The sequence below is a fragment of the Tachyglossus aculeatus genome, chromosome 9 (assembly GCF_015852505.1).
Source record: "Tachyglossus aculeatus isolate mTacAcu1 chromosome 9, mTacAcu1.pri, whole genome shotgun sequence".
Taxonomy (NCBI): Eukaryota; Metazoa; Chordata; class Mammalia; order Monotremata; family Tachyglossidae; genus Tachyglossus; species Tachyglossus aculeatus.
The window spans coordinates 42,207,018-42,224,269 of record NC_052074.1 but is presented as its reverse complement, the minus strand read 5'-3'; the positions used below and the strand labels follow the sequence as shown (position 1 = coordinate 42,224,269).

At 47.4% G+C, this 17,252-nt stretch overlaps 1 protein-coding gene across 2 annotated transcripts in view; it reads right to left on the bottom strand.

Moving 5' to 3' along the window:
• EPC2 (enhancer of polycomb homolog 2) overlaps positions 1–17,252 on the bottom strand; it is a 110,023-nt gene that overhangs the window by 23,841 nt on the left and 68,930 nt on the right. For both annotated transcript variants that reach the window (XM_038751580.1, XM_038751581.1), the window contains exons 6-10: positions 17,003–17,135; positions 12,724–12,927; positions 10,077–10,166; positions 7,372–7,517; positions 6,929–7,272 (exon numbers count right to left, since the gene is read on the bottom strand). In XM_038751580.1, coding sequence (XP_038607508.1) covers positions 6,929–7,272; positions 7,372–7,517; positions 10,077–10,166; positions 12,724–12,927; positions 17,003–17,135 — 917 coding nt within the window. The remainder of the gene's footprint in view (positions 1–6,928; positions 7,273–7,371; positions 7,518–10,076; positions 10,167–12,723; positions 12,928–17,002; positions 17,136–17,252) is intronic.

The window sequence follows — 17,252 nt, the reverse complement described above, 5'->3', positions numbered from 1 at the left end:
AAGTGTTTACTACTGTCCAAAGTGGCCACTCGGGTTTCGAGTCCAGCGATCTAAAAATGTGAGCTTTTTTTTTTTTTTAACAACAATCCCAGGAGCAAAGAATACTGGATTTACCTTTCCAGAAGGGAAAACCGCAATGGGTTTTCCGCCAACTCAAGCTAGTGGCTAATGGCAGAAGAGTCCTGGCCCAGGCGAGTCTGGTGCCGTTCCCCCATGACCGTGAGCCCCGTGTGGGACAACCTGATTACCTTGTATCCCTCCCCGTGCTTAGAACAGTGCTTTCCACATAGTAAGTGCTTAATAAATGCCATTATTATTATTGTTATTATTATTATTATTATTATGTCAGAGGGGCCATGGGAAAGCCCAATACAGTGACCCGGGCATCTGGGGCAGGGACATACAGAGACCTGACCACCCCCCTCCACCTCACGATGCCCACCTCACGTGTGCCCCGGGACCCCAGTCTAGGCCCTGCCTCCCTCCCGTTTCCTCCCGTATTAACACGCCAACACAAAAATCCACCATTTCATGCCACAGCCCTCTTGACTGTCAGGTCGATATGGGCGGGGAGCGTGCCTGCTAATTCTGTTGTACTGTACTCTCCCAAATGCCCAGTAAGCGCTCGATAAACACGATCCACTGATTTAACAATCCTCCTTCACTGAGCCACTCAAATGCTTAATAAAACTCTGGCGGACAGAAGATTCTTCCTTTCGTTTCACCTCCATTCCTCCTACTACAGACTAAGCCCCTCTTCCTTTTGACGGGACGTAGCAGAGGGGGACGTCCGTTCCCGGCCGCAGACGACCCCTTTGATTGTTTTTAAGTGCTCTCTCCTCTCGTTCCTTTTATCTCTAGGTCGATTAATCCCAGTTCCTTCCCTCTTCCCTACTTCAGAACTCTCTCTGTTCCATTTTAGCTGTGCAGGCCAGCAGTGGACCAAGTATTCCAAGCAAAGCCCAGCGCTACACTGTGAACTCTTCTTCTAGACAGTTCCTGGTGGGCAGGAAACATGTTTACCGACTTTGTTGTATCGTTCTCTTCCAAGCACTGAGTACAGTGCTCTGCACACCATACACACTCAATAAATACCACCGATTGATTGACTGGTATAATGGAAAGTGGGGCTTAGGAACTTTCCCCCGGGCCCAAAAGGGCCAGCCACGTGTTTGTGGGGAGGAGAGAGGGAGAAGGAAAACCGGATTCGTTCTGCCCTCTCAGTTCTCCCCATCTCGCCGGGGATAGGGCCTAGACCAAGCATGGAAGATACAGCATGGCATAGTGGAAAGAGTACAGGCCTAGACGTCAGAAAGACCTGGGTTCCCATGCCAGCTCCTATCACTTGTCTGCTGGGTGACTTTGGGCAAGTCGCTTCACTTCTCTGTGCCTCCGGTACCTTATCTGTAAAATGGGGATTGAACCCTCCTCCCTCCGACTTACGCTGTGAGCCCCATAGGGGACAGGGACCGTGTCCAACCTGATCATCTTCTATTGACCCCAGTGCTTAGTAGAGTGCCTGGCCCGTGGTAAGTACTTTAGAAGTATGATAAACAAAAAAAGGGTGGGGGGGGGAAGAAAAGAGAAAAAAAAAAGAAAGGAAAAGAGGAGAAAAGAGAAAAGAAAAGAAGAGAAGAAAAGAGAAAAGAAAAGAAAGGAAAGGAAAAGAAAAGGAAAAAGAAGAGAAAAAAGAAGAGACAAGAAAAGATGAAAAGAGAAAAGAAGAGAAAAGGGAAAATAAAAGAAAAGAAAGAAAAGAAAAGAGAAAGAAAAGGAAAGGAAAGAGAAAAGACAAGAGAAAAGAAAAAGAAAAGAAAAGAAAAGAAAAGAAAAGAAAACAAGAAAAGGAGAAAAAAGAAAAGAAAAGAAGAAAAGAAAAGGAAAGGAAAGGAAAGGAAAGGAAAGGAAAGGAAAAGGAAAAAGAAGAAAAAAGGAGAGACAAGAAAAGATGAAAGAGAAAATAAAAGAAGAGATAAGAAAAGGGAAAAGAAAAGAAAAGAGAAAGAAAAGGAAAAGAAAGAGAAAAGGAAAAGAAAGAGAAAGGAAAAAGAAAAGAAGAAAAAAGAGAAAAGAGAAAGAAAAGGAAAAAGAAGAGAAAAAAGACACAAGAAAAGATGAAAGAAAATAAAAGAAGAGATAAGAAAAGGGAAAAGAAAAGAGAAAGAAAAGGAAAAGAAAGAGAAAAGAAAAGAAAAGAAGAAAAAAGAGAAAAGAAGAGAAAGAAAAGGAAAAAGAAGAGACAAGAAAAGATGAAAGAGAAAATAAAAGAAGAGATAAGAAAAGGGAAAAGAAAAGAACAGAAAAGAGAAAGAAAAGGAAAGGAAAGAGAAAAGAAAAGAAAAGAAAAAAGAAGAGAAAGGAAAGGAAAAGACAAAAAAAGAGAAGAGAAAAGAAAATAGAAAAAAGGAGGAAAGGAAAGGAAAGAGAAGAGAAAAAAGAAAAGAAAAGGAAGGAAAAGAGAGGAAAAGAAAACTAAAGAAAAGAGAAGAGAAAAAGAAAAGAAAAAGCCGGGGAGTCTTCCACCCTCTAATATGAAAAAAGGGTTTCACCTGTTTCTGGATCTGTCCCTTTGGTTCTGACCCACCCGCAAAGTCCCGGCCAGGGGACCAGAATCATCACGACAGGCAGGCAACTAGCCTCCCTCCCCATCCACTGCATCGGTCCGCTCTGGGCCGCACTGCAAAACTTTGCTGGTCCTAGGATCCTCCTGGCACTCGGTCATCTGCCCGACAGGTTGGGGGAGTTTCCAAAGCGAGACAGACATATTTGTGGGTTCAGCTGGGTTTCGGGGGCCCCATTTTAAGGTGTTTCAGTCATTGCATGTGCTCATTCGTATTTGCCTAATAATAATAATAATTTGGGTATTTGTTAAGTGCTTATTATAATAGCCCAGCACTGTTCTAAGCACTGGGGGAGATACAAGGTGATCAGGTTGTCCCGAGCCCGCGAGGTGGGCCGGGAGACGGCAAGGCCCCGACTCGTGGGTTGCTGCCTTTCGAAAGGCCGCTGACGGAGCCAACGACACTTGGCAGGCGCAAAGTGCCTTGCGTCGTTCCGCGTTTCGAGAGTCCGTCTAGATCTCGGACGTTGTGCTTGTAATGCGGCGCGGCTGGGGGGGTTTCACAACGCGGCAAACGCCAGAGCCGGGGGGGCGGGCGGGAAAAACCCAGCAAGGGACGTCGGTTTGGCTCGCCCTGCCTGCGACGTAGACTTTGGTTTCCGGGATGCCGATAAAAGTATCTCTTCGCACGGCACGGGGGGCTTGGAAGGCAGGCCATGAGACAACTTTTTTTAGGAGGAAAATTAGCCTATAACTTCCCTGTCTCTTGGGGTCTTACGGTCCACGATGACCTGGTCCCAGGGTTGGCATCCCCCATCATTATTGTCGGTATTTACTGAGCGCCTCCACTGAGTCATGGGTTCAAATCCCAGCTCCGCCGATTGTCAGCTGTGTGACTTTGGACAAGTCACTTCACTGGGCTTCATTTCCCTCATCTGTCAAATGGGGATTAAGACTGTGAGCCTCCCGTGGGGCAACCTGATCACCTTGTAACCTCCCCGGCGCTTAGAACAGTGCTTTGCACATAATAAGCGCTTAACAAATTCCATCATTATTATTATTATTATTATTATAACTCTGGGTGCTTGGGAGCAGGCAGTGAGAGAAAACAGTGAGGAACCTTCAGTGGAATGGCCTGCCAAACTAATATTCATTCATTCAATCGTATTTATTGAACGCTTACTGTGTGCAGAGTACTCTACTTAGCGCTTGGGAGAGTACGTTTTAACAATAAACAGACACTTTCCCTGCCCACAATGAGCTTACAGTCTAGATGGGCAGAGACAGACATCGATACAAATAAATAAATTACAGACCCATGCGTAAGTGCTGTGGGGCCGGGAGCGGGGAAGAACAACGGGAGCAAGTCAGGGCGACGCAGAAGGGAGTGGGAGAAGAGGAGAGTGGGGGGCTTAGTCTGGGAAGCCCTCTTGGAGGAGATGTCCCTTCAATAAGGCTTTAAAGCGGGGAAGGGTGGTTGTCTGTCGGATTAGGGGAGGGAGGGAGTTTCAGTCCAGAGGCAGGATGTGGGCTAGTGGTTGGCGGCGAGACAGGCGAGATGGTTAGCGGCACCAGAGAAGCAAAGTGTGCGAGCTGGGTTGTAGAAGGTGAGTAGTGAAGTGAGGTAGGAGGGGGCAAGGTGGTGGATTGTAGGAAGAACAGGGCTGTTAGCCGAGCAGGGACACACTGATGACCCTCAGGCCAGCTCAGGAGCCAAAAAATTCCCAACGGGGGGCGGGGACCCTCTCTCCAAGTATCCCCCAGATCGGAGATTCTGGCTCCGTGGCAGCCAGAGTTAACATTCGATTGCATTGATTGAGCTCTTGTTGTGTGCAGAGCGCTGTATTAAACGCTTGGGAGCGCACAATTTAACAACGTAAACAGGTGCATTCGTTATCTGCAACGAGCCGACTGTCTAGAGGTGAGGGGCTCTAATCGTGGGGTAGCGGCGGTGAACACCCCCCACGCTCTGGATTGCCAAGTCACCAGACCCGATGGACCAGAGTCTGGAGAAGTAGTGTGGTCTTGTGGAAAGGACTGGGACGTCGGGTCAAGGCCGATGATGTTTGTTAAGCATTTTCTGTGTGTCAAACCCTGCTTGAAGTGCTGGGGTAGATACAAGCTAAACAGGTTGGACACAGTCCCTGTCCCAAGTGGGGCTCACCACCTTCATCCCCATTTTACAGATGAGGGAACTGAGGCCCGGAGAAGTGAAATGACTTGCCAAGGTCACAGAGCGGGCAACTGGATTAGAACCCAGGTCCTTCTGGCTCCTAGGTCTGTGAACTATCCACTAGGCCAGGCTGCTTCCCAGGTCGGAAGACCTGGATTCTAATCCTGACTCTGCCGTTTACCAGTTACTGTGACCCTTGGCTAGTCACCTCAACTTCTTTGGGCCTCAGTGTCCTCATCTATAAAAGAAGGGGTTGAATTCCTGTTCTCTCTCCCCCTTAGACCGACAGCCTTACGTGGAATAAGGTCAGTGAGTTTATCACATAGGAAGCACTTAATACCCCAATTATTATCACTATTACTTTTATTAACAAAGTGCAAGTAGTTGGAGAACTTAGGTTCATTTTTTCCCCTACTTTTTTTACTATTAATGGATCTCCTTCACTGAGATGATGCTGCAGAGGCTAAATGCGGTTCGCGAAATAAGGTAAAGTGGTTGTTTGATGGTTGGGATTTAGCAAAGCTGTAAAAGAAAAAGTGACTTTATGATGCATTTCTCTCACTTCAGTGAAATGTCACCTGATGAAAAACTTCAGGGAGTAAAACATACATTTGTTCCAAGTAAGGGCACACAAAAAAAAATCTGATTGAAGGTTTTTGTTTCTTATGACTTATAAAGTCTTTAATTTCCCAATCTGTCACCCAGTGAGAAATGATGTGTGGGTTATTGAGTATTTAGAATTTGATGTGGATTAACTTTTTCTTAAACCGAATCGTTGACTGTATTCTGAGTTTAGGAATAGGTATTGATAGGTGAAAAAATAGGACAGAAATGCTTAATGTAAAGTTTAAGAAAAACCTAGTCACCACATTGAGACTATTTCAAGTTGAAAGGCACCGAAGCCATTTCCAATCGGTTTAATTACATGAACTCGGAATACTAAGAACGCACGATCACGTTACTCATTTAGAAGTACATATACACATTTGTTTCACAGAAACAGAAGGCTAGCTATCTACAGCAACAGCATAAGCCAAGTTACACCTACTATTCGTCTCTGGGCAGCCCGCAATACTTACAAAATATGCATAAGAACTTTAATGCTCTACATATACATGTGCACATATACTTCGTTTAAGGAGCTGTGTATCCATAGACGATGCAAAAATCAAGTTACAACTTTTCAGCGTCTCTGGGTGGCAGACGATTTACAATGGCATAAAAACGTACAAGTAAGGGCACACATCATTCATTCATTCTTTCAATCAATCACATTTATTGAGCGCTTACTGTGTGCAAAGCACTGTACTAAGTGCATGGGAGAATACAATATAACAACAGACACATTCCTGCCCACCACGGGCTCACAGTCTAGAGGGGGAGACATCAAAACGTGTCTCAAAATAAATACATCTTTACAAAAAGATTCCACGGAAAAGAGCGACTGATTGTCTTTCGGGCTAAAATGAGGCTCACAGTCATGAGGTAACTGAGGCACGGGGAAGTCAAGCGACTTGCCTACGGTCACGCAGCAGAAAAGTGGCAGAGCTGGGATTAGGACCCAAGTCCTCCGACTCCCAGGCACTTCCAGGATGGCCAACATCTCCGAGGCAACTCTCCCCTCGAAAGCCCTGGCTTTTTGTGGACGCCGCAGACGAGAGTCCAGCTGGGGCAGTTTGCGACCACCCTGCCGCCCCCAACATTTGTCGGAGCCCCTCAGTCCCGCCCTCAATAGGGGAGGAGAGCGGGGAGTGTGCGATTCTCGTGCGACTCTTTCTCCAGTCCCGGTTCCCACAGGTGCCGTTACAGAGCCAATCCTCCCACAAGTCCCTCACTTTGCGCGGTTTTCTTCTGCGGGATTTGCTAAGCGCTCACTATGTGCCGGGTACCGTGCTAAGCGCCGGGGCCGACGCGAGCTAACCGGGTGGGACCCAGTCCACGGCCCGCGTGGGGCTCACGGCCTTTCATCTCCACTTCCCAGACGAAGCAACTGGGGCGACGCGGAAGTCAAGCGACCGGCCCGAGGTCACACTACGAACCCCAAACTCCTTCGAGTCCCCCCCCACCTTTCTGGGACCGGTGGGAGAGGAAACCGGAAGGGAAAGGGGGAGGCGACGCCGCTCTACGAGAGTTACGGGGGCGATCGGCTTACCCTTTCGGGTCCGCGGCGAAACTCCAACGAGCCGAAAGCCTACCTGATATGCCGTTCTTGCTGGTGTTCAATAAAGCTACAGATGCTGCAGAAACTCTTTGATTGTTCCCAGTCTGCCCTGGTTTCCTTGAGGTACAGTCCTCACTCTCGCTGTCCGGGACGTCGAGCAGCCGCGGCTGGAAACACTGTAGTCGACACGATCGGATATTGCTTAGGATTTCGGAAAGGGACAGTCTGCTTTCGTGCCGTTTACTGGAAGCATTGGTCCGTGGGAGGTGAGGAGGAAAGTCTACAGTTTGGGAAGAGCTTGAAAAACCGTTCAGCATCTCCGGGTCGAGCTGCTGCAGGACGGGATCGTGTTCCGTGGCTATCCGGTCCATCACGACCCTGAAAGGCAAAACGGGACGGCCGCTAGGTACTCCGGCTCGAGCGGGCCGCGCCCCCGGAGCCTCTCCCGAAAAGCGGGGTCGGAGGGGGAGGACTTGCCTTCCGCCTCGGCCGATCCGCCGCCTCGCAAACCCGATGCATCTTCTCGGGACCGTGAGGGTGGTGAGGCAGTGCCTGTACCTCAACTTGGCCGGATCCACCGGTTCCGAGCTTTCGTACAGAAGGCTCGTCGGGTCCAAACGAGGCTGCACAGAAAGAAAGGGAGAGAACCGCGTTCGCACGTCGCTGTTGACCGAAAAGCCAAGCGCCGGCGACCGAGGCGGGGAGTTCGAACGCCGCCACGAGGGATCCTTCTCCAAGCCCCGACCCCAAGCCCAACCCGGGGCTGAAGCGGCGGGGAACGGAGCCCGTTCGGACAAATAGGGTCTCCGCTCCGAGGCCTGAGATGGAGCCCCCCGGATCCTAGGCCCGTGGGGGGCAGGGAACGTTTCTGCTAATTCTGTTGGACTGTACTCTCCCGAGTGTTTAGTACGGAGCTCCTCACGTAGCAAGCGCTCAATCAGTATCACTGACTGATGAAGGAAATGAGGCTACATAAATCAATCAATAGGTGGTACTTATTGAGCACTTACTACCAAGTGACCGGCTTTCCAGAGCTTAGAATATTGCTTTGCACATAGTAAGTGCTTAATAAATGCCATTATTATTATTATTATTGTTATTATTATTATTATTATTTCCCCCTCGTTAAGCAGGAGTGGAAGGGCCCGGGTTGGAAGATTTTGCTAATGGCAAATTAAAGGGTCAGTCGATCAAGGTATTTACTGAGCTCTCACTGTGCGCAGAACCCCAGACTAAGCGCTTAGGAGAGTGCAATATAACAGGGTTGGTAAACACGTTCTCTGCCCACAACCAGCTTCCGAAAAGCTTTGGGCCCTTACCCTCAAAAAGTGATTCCTTCTCCTTGCCATCCCCTAGACTGTAAGCTCATTGTAGGTAACAATAATAATAATAATAATGATGGCATTTATTAAGCGCTTACTATGTGCAAAGCCCTGTTCTAAGCACTGGGGAGTTACAAGTTGATCAGTTTGTCCCACAGTGGGGGCTCACAGTCTTAATCCCCATTTTACAGATGAGGTAACTGAGGCACAGAGAAGTGAAGTGACTTGCCCAAAGTCACATAGCTGACAGCTGGCGGAGCTGGGATTTGAACCCATGACCTCTGACTCCAAAGCCCGTGTTCTTTCCACTGAGCCATGCTGCTTTCCACGCTGTAGGGGAATATGTCTAGCAGCTCTCTCAGACTGTTATAGTGTCTAAGCACTATACTATATAATAATAATAATAATAATGGCATTTATTAAGCACTTACTATGTGCAGAGCACTGTTCTAAGCGCTGGATGGAATACAAGGTGATCAAGTTGTGTCCCACGTGGGGCTCACAGTCTAAACCCCCATTTTACAGATGAGGTAAATGAAGCTCAGAGAAGTTAAGTGACTTGCCCAAGGCCACACAGCAGACATGTGGTGGAGTCGGGATTCGAACCCATGACCTCTGACTCGAAAGCCCGGGCTCTTTCCACTGAGCCACGCTGCTTCTCATTAGCCATGCTGCTTCTCGTTAATATAGTATATATTATACTATACTAAGCACTATAATCCAAGCACTTACTACAGTGCTCTACACACAGTAGGCACTCAATAAATATCACTGATTGAATGACCCATGGCCTCCTGGTTACTTGTTTGGTGGGGAGCGTTGACCAACTATTCAGCTCCCTTCTTTAAGAACAGACTGTAAGCTCGTCGTGGGCAGGGAACGTGTCTACCAACCCTGTAGTACTATACTCTCCCAAGCACTCAATCTAGTACTCTGCACACATTAAGCCCTCAATAAATACCACTGATGATGTTGACTGCAGTCTCCCCGGAGAGAGCTGACCTATACTCCCCTCTAACCCTTCAATCCTCCCTCTCCTCTCACCTATTCATCTCAGTGCGTTTCCCCCAAAAAATAGATGGGAAACGTCCACGCATATTCATCGCATTGCCCAAGGGTGGCTAATTCCGTGGGTTGGAGGTTGTGAGGTGCAGAACTTCCGTATGGCTCCTAGTTTTTCCGGGCATTAGGTACATTTTAGCCACCTCTTACGGTAGAAAAGTCAATAAAATGCCTCAGGACAGTTGACGTGCGTGGCTTGGTGGATAGGGCGGGGCCTGGGACTCAGAAGGAGCTGGGTTCTAATGCTGGCTCTATCACTTACCTGCTGTGTGACCCTGGGCAAGACACTTGACTTCTCTGGGCCTGTTACCTCATCCGTAAAATGGGGATTAAGAGTGTGGGCCGCACGTGGGACGGGAACCGTGTCCAACCTGATTAAGTTGAAGCCACCCCGGTGCTTAGAACGAGGCTTGGCATATAGTAAGCGCTTAACAGGTACCGAAATTATTACTTGAGTTTCTGTACTGTGAGGGTGCCAGGCATCAAAAGTATACCGTCCCTTTTGGAGATGGAATACTACTATTAGTCTGTTGGTTTCCTACGTCAGACAAAGAACCAAGGGGTTACTCGATCAAAGGAAAACCAGAGTTGCGATGCCTGCTAGGAAACTAAAACAAAGGGGAAAACGGGTCGAGAAACAGAAAACAAGCCCTGAGGGAAGGGGAATGACTGCCGATGACTGCCGCCTTTCGGATTGGCTCACGACCCTCCTTAATTCAGGATGCAGTGGGACACCTTGAAACGTTTACCTGTTAATGCTCAGTTCAAAACCATCCCAACACACATTAGAGTTCTTACAGCGTAATACTGGCATCCTGCCCTTCTTCGAAAAGCACAGGAACCATCAGGATCGTTTTCTTCTTCGGGTTCTGACACCGGAGAAGGTACCTTGACGGAAGACACAAACGAATTTTTCAATCAGAACCTGTTTCCCAATCCTCTTTCCCGTTACCGAGACTTCAATCCCGGGTCATAAAACAAGATCTTCCTCAAGCGGCAAACAAGGGAGCTTGTCGTCTCAAAGCACTGCTTAAAGACTAACAGAAAAATGCTCTAAATATAATTTTCCAAGGCAATTTCGTACTCGATGGGCCGGAAAGCTGGGTCTGAGTTAGATACTTTTAGGCTCGGAGCTCTACCAATTACCAGCCTGATGGGCTGAACTTAATCTTGGGAATTAACTGATAATATCTATTCTAAACTGTAAACACACTTTATAATAATTAAATAGGCGAGTGATGGGAAGGTATGGCAACTGCAGGGAGTCTCATCTAAGGGAACAGAGAGCGGATATTGACGGAGCCAGTTAATCGCTTAGGACGGGAGTGGAGAGGGCCCCTTTATATCCAACTAAAGTCAGAGGAATAAAAGACCCTGGGCAGGGGTCCCTTCTAAGGGAGCCCACTTTCAAGAGCTCCTCGTGGCCGAAACATCAAGGGCAGCGAATGCTCGGGACCTGAGGTCGTCTCTAAGTATTCAGCTGATGACGGAAAATGCGGCTACCCCCCAATCGGTACCAGAATGAACGACTAACAATCCCTTTTACTTTAATCAGAACTGTATTTTACGTTCCCGCCACTGGCCAATTGCGCATTCTCTCGAATATCCCGTGTGCTGTTCTCAGCAAGAATCGGGAGGAACGTCCACGTTTTTACGGTACAGAACTCGGCGCGATCGTGGTACGCCGGGAGGTCCCTTCGCCATCACTAGGTATTCTTCGAAGGTCCTCAGCCTAAGAAGCGAACGGGCTTTACGCAGATTGGCTTGATATAGTCCAAGAATTCACTACGATAATTGGAATGCCTACAGATCGGGCTGCACGGAGATTCAACCGCAATAGGCGGTAGGATGATCGTTTCTGCTGAGGAAGCACGAAGAGAGTGAGTATGGATAGATGTGGGGATGCTGCAGATTCCCTTGGTAAATCCGGGGAGGGACAATGCAGCCTCTGGATCTGGACGGGGGTGGGGGGGAAACCAAGTTCCCCCTTGAACTGTCCCTCCCCGAAGGAGAATGTCAGTCTGGAGGGGAAGGGAGGGCAGTGCAGTGAAGCCTCAGTGGGCAGCCCTCTCTGTCCCCCCAAGCAGCCAGCTGCTAGCCCGGCGGCCCGGGACTCCCAGAGGGGTGACCCTCCCATTCCGCCCAGTGCCAATCGCCCTCCGTGACACAAACGCCCCACGGGACAGGATGGCATCACCCTGTGCTTCTGAGGGGACGGCCAATGCTCCCCTTCTGGAGGAGGACCAACTTAACCGCTCGCTCACCCTTGTGAGTCCGAGTAACGACTCGCCCCGACCCCGTGGGGATTTCATAAAAAGGGGGTGCTCCCATATGGGCTCTTAAGAATGATGGCGTATCGGAAACTATTACCACTTATTTACCCGACCCCCAAAACCGTTGCAGCCTACATTTCTCCGTAGTTTAAAACTGTCTCCATGAGGAAACCCAAGACAAGTTAAGCACCAATACGGGAAGTCCTCTAGACTGTAAGCTCATGTGGGCAGGGCATGTGTCTATTATTGTGGCTTAGTGGAAAGAGTACAGACTTGGGAGTCAGAGGACATGGGTTCTAATCCCAGCTCCGCCACTTGTCTGCTGTGTGACCTTGGGCAAGCCACTTAACTTCTCTGCACCTCAGTTACCTCATCTGGAAAATGCGGATTAAGACTGAGCCCCACGTGGGACAACCTGATCACCTTGTATCTATCCCAGCGCTTAGAACAGTGCTTGGCATGTAGTAAGCGCTTAACAAATGCCATCATTATTATTATTATACTCTCATTCATTCATTCAATCGTATTTATTGAGCACTTACTGTGTGCAGAACACTGTACTAAGCACTTGGGAAGTATAAGTTGGCAACATATAGAGACAGTCCCTACCCAACAGCAGGCTCATAGTCTAGAAGGGGGAGACAGACAACAAAACAAAACATATTAACAAAATAAAATAAATAGAATAAATAAGTACAAGTAAAATAAATAGAGTAATAGTTTGGTGCTCTGCATACAGTACTCGCTCAACAAATACTGGCCGACTGAGAAGTCCAAACTGAGGGACTGGCCACCCGTAGCGGCTGGTGTTCTGGTTTAGGGCAGGGAGAGGAAAGGGAAAGGGATGGGACGGTGGGCAAGGGGAGGCGGGGAGGTGGCGGGGGAATGGGGGAGACAGGAGGTCAGAGCATTCATTCAATGCAGCAGCGGCCAACACGACGGTAGCCCAGCACCTACACAGAACTACACAACAGGCCGGCAACCCGTCCTGCCCCGGCTTGTCTTCGGAAGGTGGGGCAGCCGAGGAGAGACGGGCAAATTAGGCCCCACCGCCATCACCTCCCCTCGCGGGGGGCTCCGGGTCCCCCGGCCTAACCCGCCTCTTCCGTGTTGCCACGGCCGGAGATTACGGTGAACCTCGTTTCCTTTCAGGGAGCTTCGAAAGTACGCACCTGTGGGAATTCCTCCTCGTCTGAGCTGTGGAAGTCATACTGTTTAATGTCGCTCTTGTTAATCACCGGCAACGGCAACGGCAACGGCTCAGTAGTGGGCTGCTGAGGAGCTATTAACGTCTCGCCTTTGGGCTTCTTTGGGTACTTCTTCCTCTGACGGGCAGCATCACACACCTCTTCTTTTAAAGACGGGTGATGAGGGTGCTGTTTCCACCCAGATTGTTTCAGGAGAGAAAAGAAGCAGGATCATTTTAGGAATCATGAAAGCTACGCTCTCCTTTTGATGAGCGCCCGTTTTTTCTGAGGAACTCTGCCTGAGGCGAAGGCTTTTCATTTGTGAACCTCTCAGGGATGACTTTGGGAATGCAGATTTAACTCTCCAGAGGCTACGATGAAAGCTGACTAGAAAAATTCAAGATCAGTGTTGAACCCTGATTTTCCTGAGACCTCTTCAAATGAAAAGAATTTGGCAGTTTACGACCGTTCGAAGGTTTCGCAGGAGCCAAATATTTATAATAGCATTTATTAATAGCATTTATTAAGCCCTTACTATGTGCAAAGCACTGTTCTCAGCACTGGGGAGGTTACAAGGGGATCAGGTTGTCCCATGGGGGGCTCACAGTCTTCACCCCCATTTTACAGATGAGGTAACTGAGGCCCAGATAAGTGAAGTGACTTGCCCAAAGTCACACAGCAGACAATTGGCAGAGGTGGGATATGAACCCATGACCTCTGACTCCAAAGCCCGGGCTCTTTCCACTGAGCCACGCTGCTTCTCCCATGCTTCTCCATATTTTGCATGGAAATCCATAAACTTGCTTTTATTTTAGTCCGCTGTGGTAGCTGACAGAAGTTTTAAGCTTGCCTAAGAGATTTCATTTCACATTTGGCCCTAAACCACCTTGCACACAAATCTCTTCCATTTCTCCGAGAATAAACTACCTCTGCGTGTAAAGCTGGCTCAGAAACTGTCCTGGTTGTTTCATTCCCTGAAAACCTAGACTTATTTTGTTAGTACGTTTGGTTTTGTTCTCTGTCTCCCCCTTTTAGACTGTGAGCCCACTGTTGGGTAGGGACTGTCTCTATATGTTGCCAACTTGTACTTCCCAAACGCTTAGTACAGTGCTCTGCACACAGTAAGCGCTCCATAAATACGATTGATTGATCCTCTAGACCGTAGCTCGTTGTGGGCAGGGAACGTGTGAACCAACTCTGATCAGTGATAATCTCCTAAGCATTTAGTACAGTGTTCTGCACAATAAGTGCTGGATAAATACCACTGATTGACTGAAAATGCATAATGTTGATAATTTCATCACTCGCTTTTATTTCAGCAACACTATCAATGGTATTTATTGAGCAGCTATTGAGAAGAAGGGAGAAACGGTATAGGAAAAATGGGGACTTTGTGAATCCCAGCTGGGACACGGAAAGTGTCCAACCTGATTAGCTTCCATCTACTGCCCCAGTGTTTGGTAGAGTGTTGGCATGTAGTAAGTGCTTAATCAATACCATTAAAAAAAGGAATCCATGAGATTAGAAGCCCCATTAGGGGTTTCCAAAATTATCTCAGAAGGAAAAACGACAAAGGGAGCTATTGCCACCCAGAGTGATTGTCTGATCTAACGGGGCACAACTAGTTGAATACTGGAGCAGTGATGAAGGCTTGCTCTTCTCCCTGCCACGGTTAAGGGGTGGAGGTGAGGAAAGGGAGATTTTTGCCCTTCTGGAGCTTTAAGGCAATCGCAAAGGAAAGGAAAACATAATATTCCCACAATTGTTGGAAAAAACAACTTTTCTAGTTGCAAAATAAAGGATGTTGCCCACTCCTGGAATGTATTTTCGAATGCTCTTTAACTACTGGACACCAGTCGAAACTGGCTTTGTTGGCAGGAAATTATGGCCTCAGGATTAGGAGGCAGCATGAGGGGCAACATGAAGAGCAGCGTGGCCTAATGGAAAGGGACCTGAGTTCAAATCTCAGTTCTGCCGCCTGCCAGCTGGGTGACCTTGGGCAAATCACTTAACTTCTCTGGGCCTCCGTTTCATCTGTAAAATGAGGATGAAATCTACCTCCCTCCAACTGAGGCTGGGAGCCCCACGTGGGATGGGTACTGCGTCCAACCTGATCCACTTGTATTTAACCCTGCTCTTAGTGCTTGATGCAAAGTTAGCTCTTAATACCATTAAATAATAATAGAAGCAGTAGTAATAATAATAACACAGAAAGAGGCATTTTCTCAAATGAGGATGAAATCTTCCTCCCTCCAACTGAGGCTGGGAGCCCCACGTGGGACAGGTACTGCGTCCAACCTGATCCACTTGTATTTAACCCTGCTTTTAGTGCTTGACGCAAAGTTAGCTCTTAATACCATTAAATAATAATAGTAGTAGTAGTAATAATAATAACATAGAAAGAGGCATTTTCTCAAATGAGGATGAACTCTTCCTCCCTCCAACTGAGGCTGGGAGCCCCACGTGGGACAGGTACTGTGTCCAATCTGATCCACTTGTATTTAACCCTGCTCTTAGTGCTTGATGCAAAGTTAGCTCTTAATACCATTAAATAATAATAGTAGTAGTAGTAGTAATAATAATAACATAGAAAGAGGCATTTTCTCAAATGAGGATGAACTCTTCCTCCCTCCAACTGAGGCTGGGAGCCCTACGTGGGACAGGTACTGCGTCCAACCTGATCCACTTGTACTTAACCCTGCTTTTAGTGCTTGATGCAAAATTAGCTCTTAATACCATTAAATAATAATAGTAGTAGTAGTAATAATAATAACATAGAAAGAGGCATTTTCTAAAATGAGGATGAAATCTTCCTCCCTCCAACTGAGGCTGGGAGCCCCACGTGGGACAGGTACTGCGTCCAACCTGATCCTATTACTGATTATTCTATTTATTTATTTATTTTACTTGTACATATTTATTCTACTTATTTTATTTTGTTAATATGTTTGGTTTTGTTCTCTGTCTCCCCCTTCTAGACTGTGAGCCCACTGTTGGGTAGGGACCGTCTCTATATGTTGCCAACTTGGACTTCCCAAGCACTTAGTACAGTGCTCTGCAAACAGTAAGCGCTCAATAAATACTACTGAATGAATGAATGAATGAATGATCCACTTGTATTTAACCCTGCTCTTAATGCTTGACACAAAGTTAGCTCTTAATACCATTAAATAATAATAGTAGTAGTGGCAATAATAATAACATAGAAAGTGGCATTTTCTAAAATACAGTGAGAGTACTTGAGGGATTATGTTTCTTCAGAGATTCACAGAGCTGGAGGGAACCTTGAGAGTCAATCATATTTACTGAGCACTTACTGTGTTCAGGGCACTGTACTGAGCCCTGGGAGAGCACGATACAACAATATTCATTCAATCGTATTTACTGAGCGCTTACTGTGTGCAGAGCACTGTACTAGGCGCTTGGGAAGTACATCATAGAGTTGGTGGACTTGTTCCCTGCCCACAAGAGTCTCAGCGTATTCTCACTCGGCCTACGTTATTCATCATCAATCGTATTTATTGAGCGCTTACTGTGTGCAGAGCACTGTACTAAGTGCTTGGGAAGTACAAATTGGCAACATATAGAGACAGTCCCTACCCAACAGTGGGCTCGCGGTCTAAAAGCGGGGAGTCTAAAAGGCGGGGGGAGTCTAAAAGGGGGAACGTTATTGGCCTCAGCCAGTTCAGGCTCTATTAATAATAATAATGATGGCATTGCTTAAGAGCTTACTATGTGCAAAGCACTGTTCTAAGCACTGGGGGGATACCAAGTGATCAGGTTGTCCCACGGGGGGCTCACAGTCTTAATCCCCATTTTACAGATGAGGTACCTGAGGCCCAGAGAAGTGAAGTGACTTGTCCAAAGTCATACAGCTGATGAGAGGCGGAGCCGGGATTAGAACCCATGACCTCTGGCTCCCAAGCCCGAGCTCTTTCCACTGAGCCACGCGGCTTCTCTATTAGAAAACAGGCTTCGGGAAGGCAAGAATCTGGTCTTTGCTCAGGGCAGTCAATCGGCATTGTCTAAATACTACGATTATGAGTCACACTTTCCGACACTCAGTGGGAGAAAATGTCCTTTCAACTACAGATGCTCACACTTTTGTCTGAATTTGGTCTAACCAACCTTCTCAGAAATAATACCGAGAACGCGGAAGCAACAGACAGTTCAATGGTTTGGGTCAGTAACCAGCTGTTCGCCTGCTTTGGGTAGACTGCATTGCCCAGAGGACGAAACGTTTTCCTTCAAACAACTTCCTTACCTTAGTTTTACATTCTTGGGCTTTGTGGTGGTTTCCATTATGAAGAGATGCTGGAGTGGTGTATACCTCTTTTTCTGGCCTATTAACTTTCACTTCATTAAGAATTTCACCACCATAATCTCCCAAATGGTATCTAAAAGAATTGATTCATGGAAACAGGACATATTTCATTACTCTATTCTAAAATTTGTGAATATGCTGTAAAGAACCAACTCCACCCTGTTAAACTTTGGTCCGAATTTAGAATGAG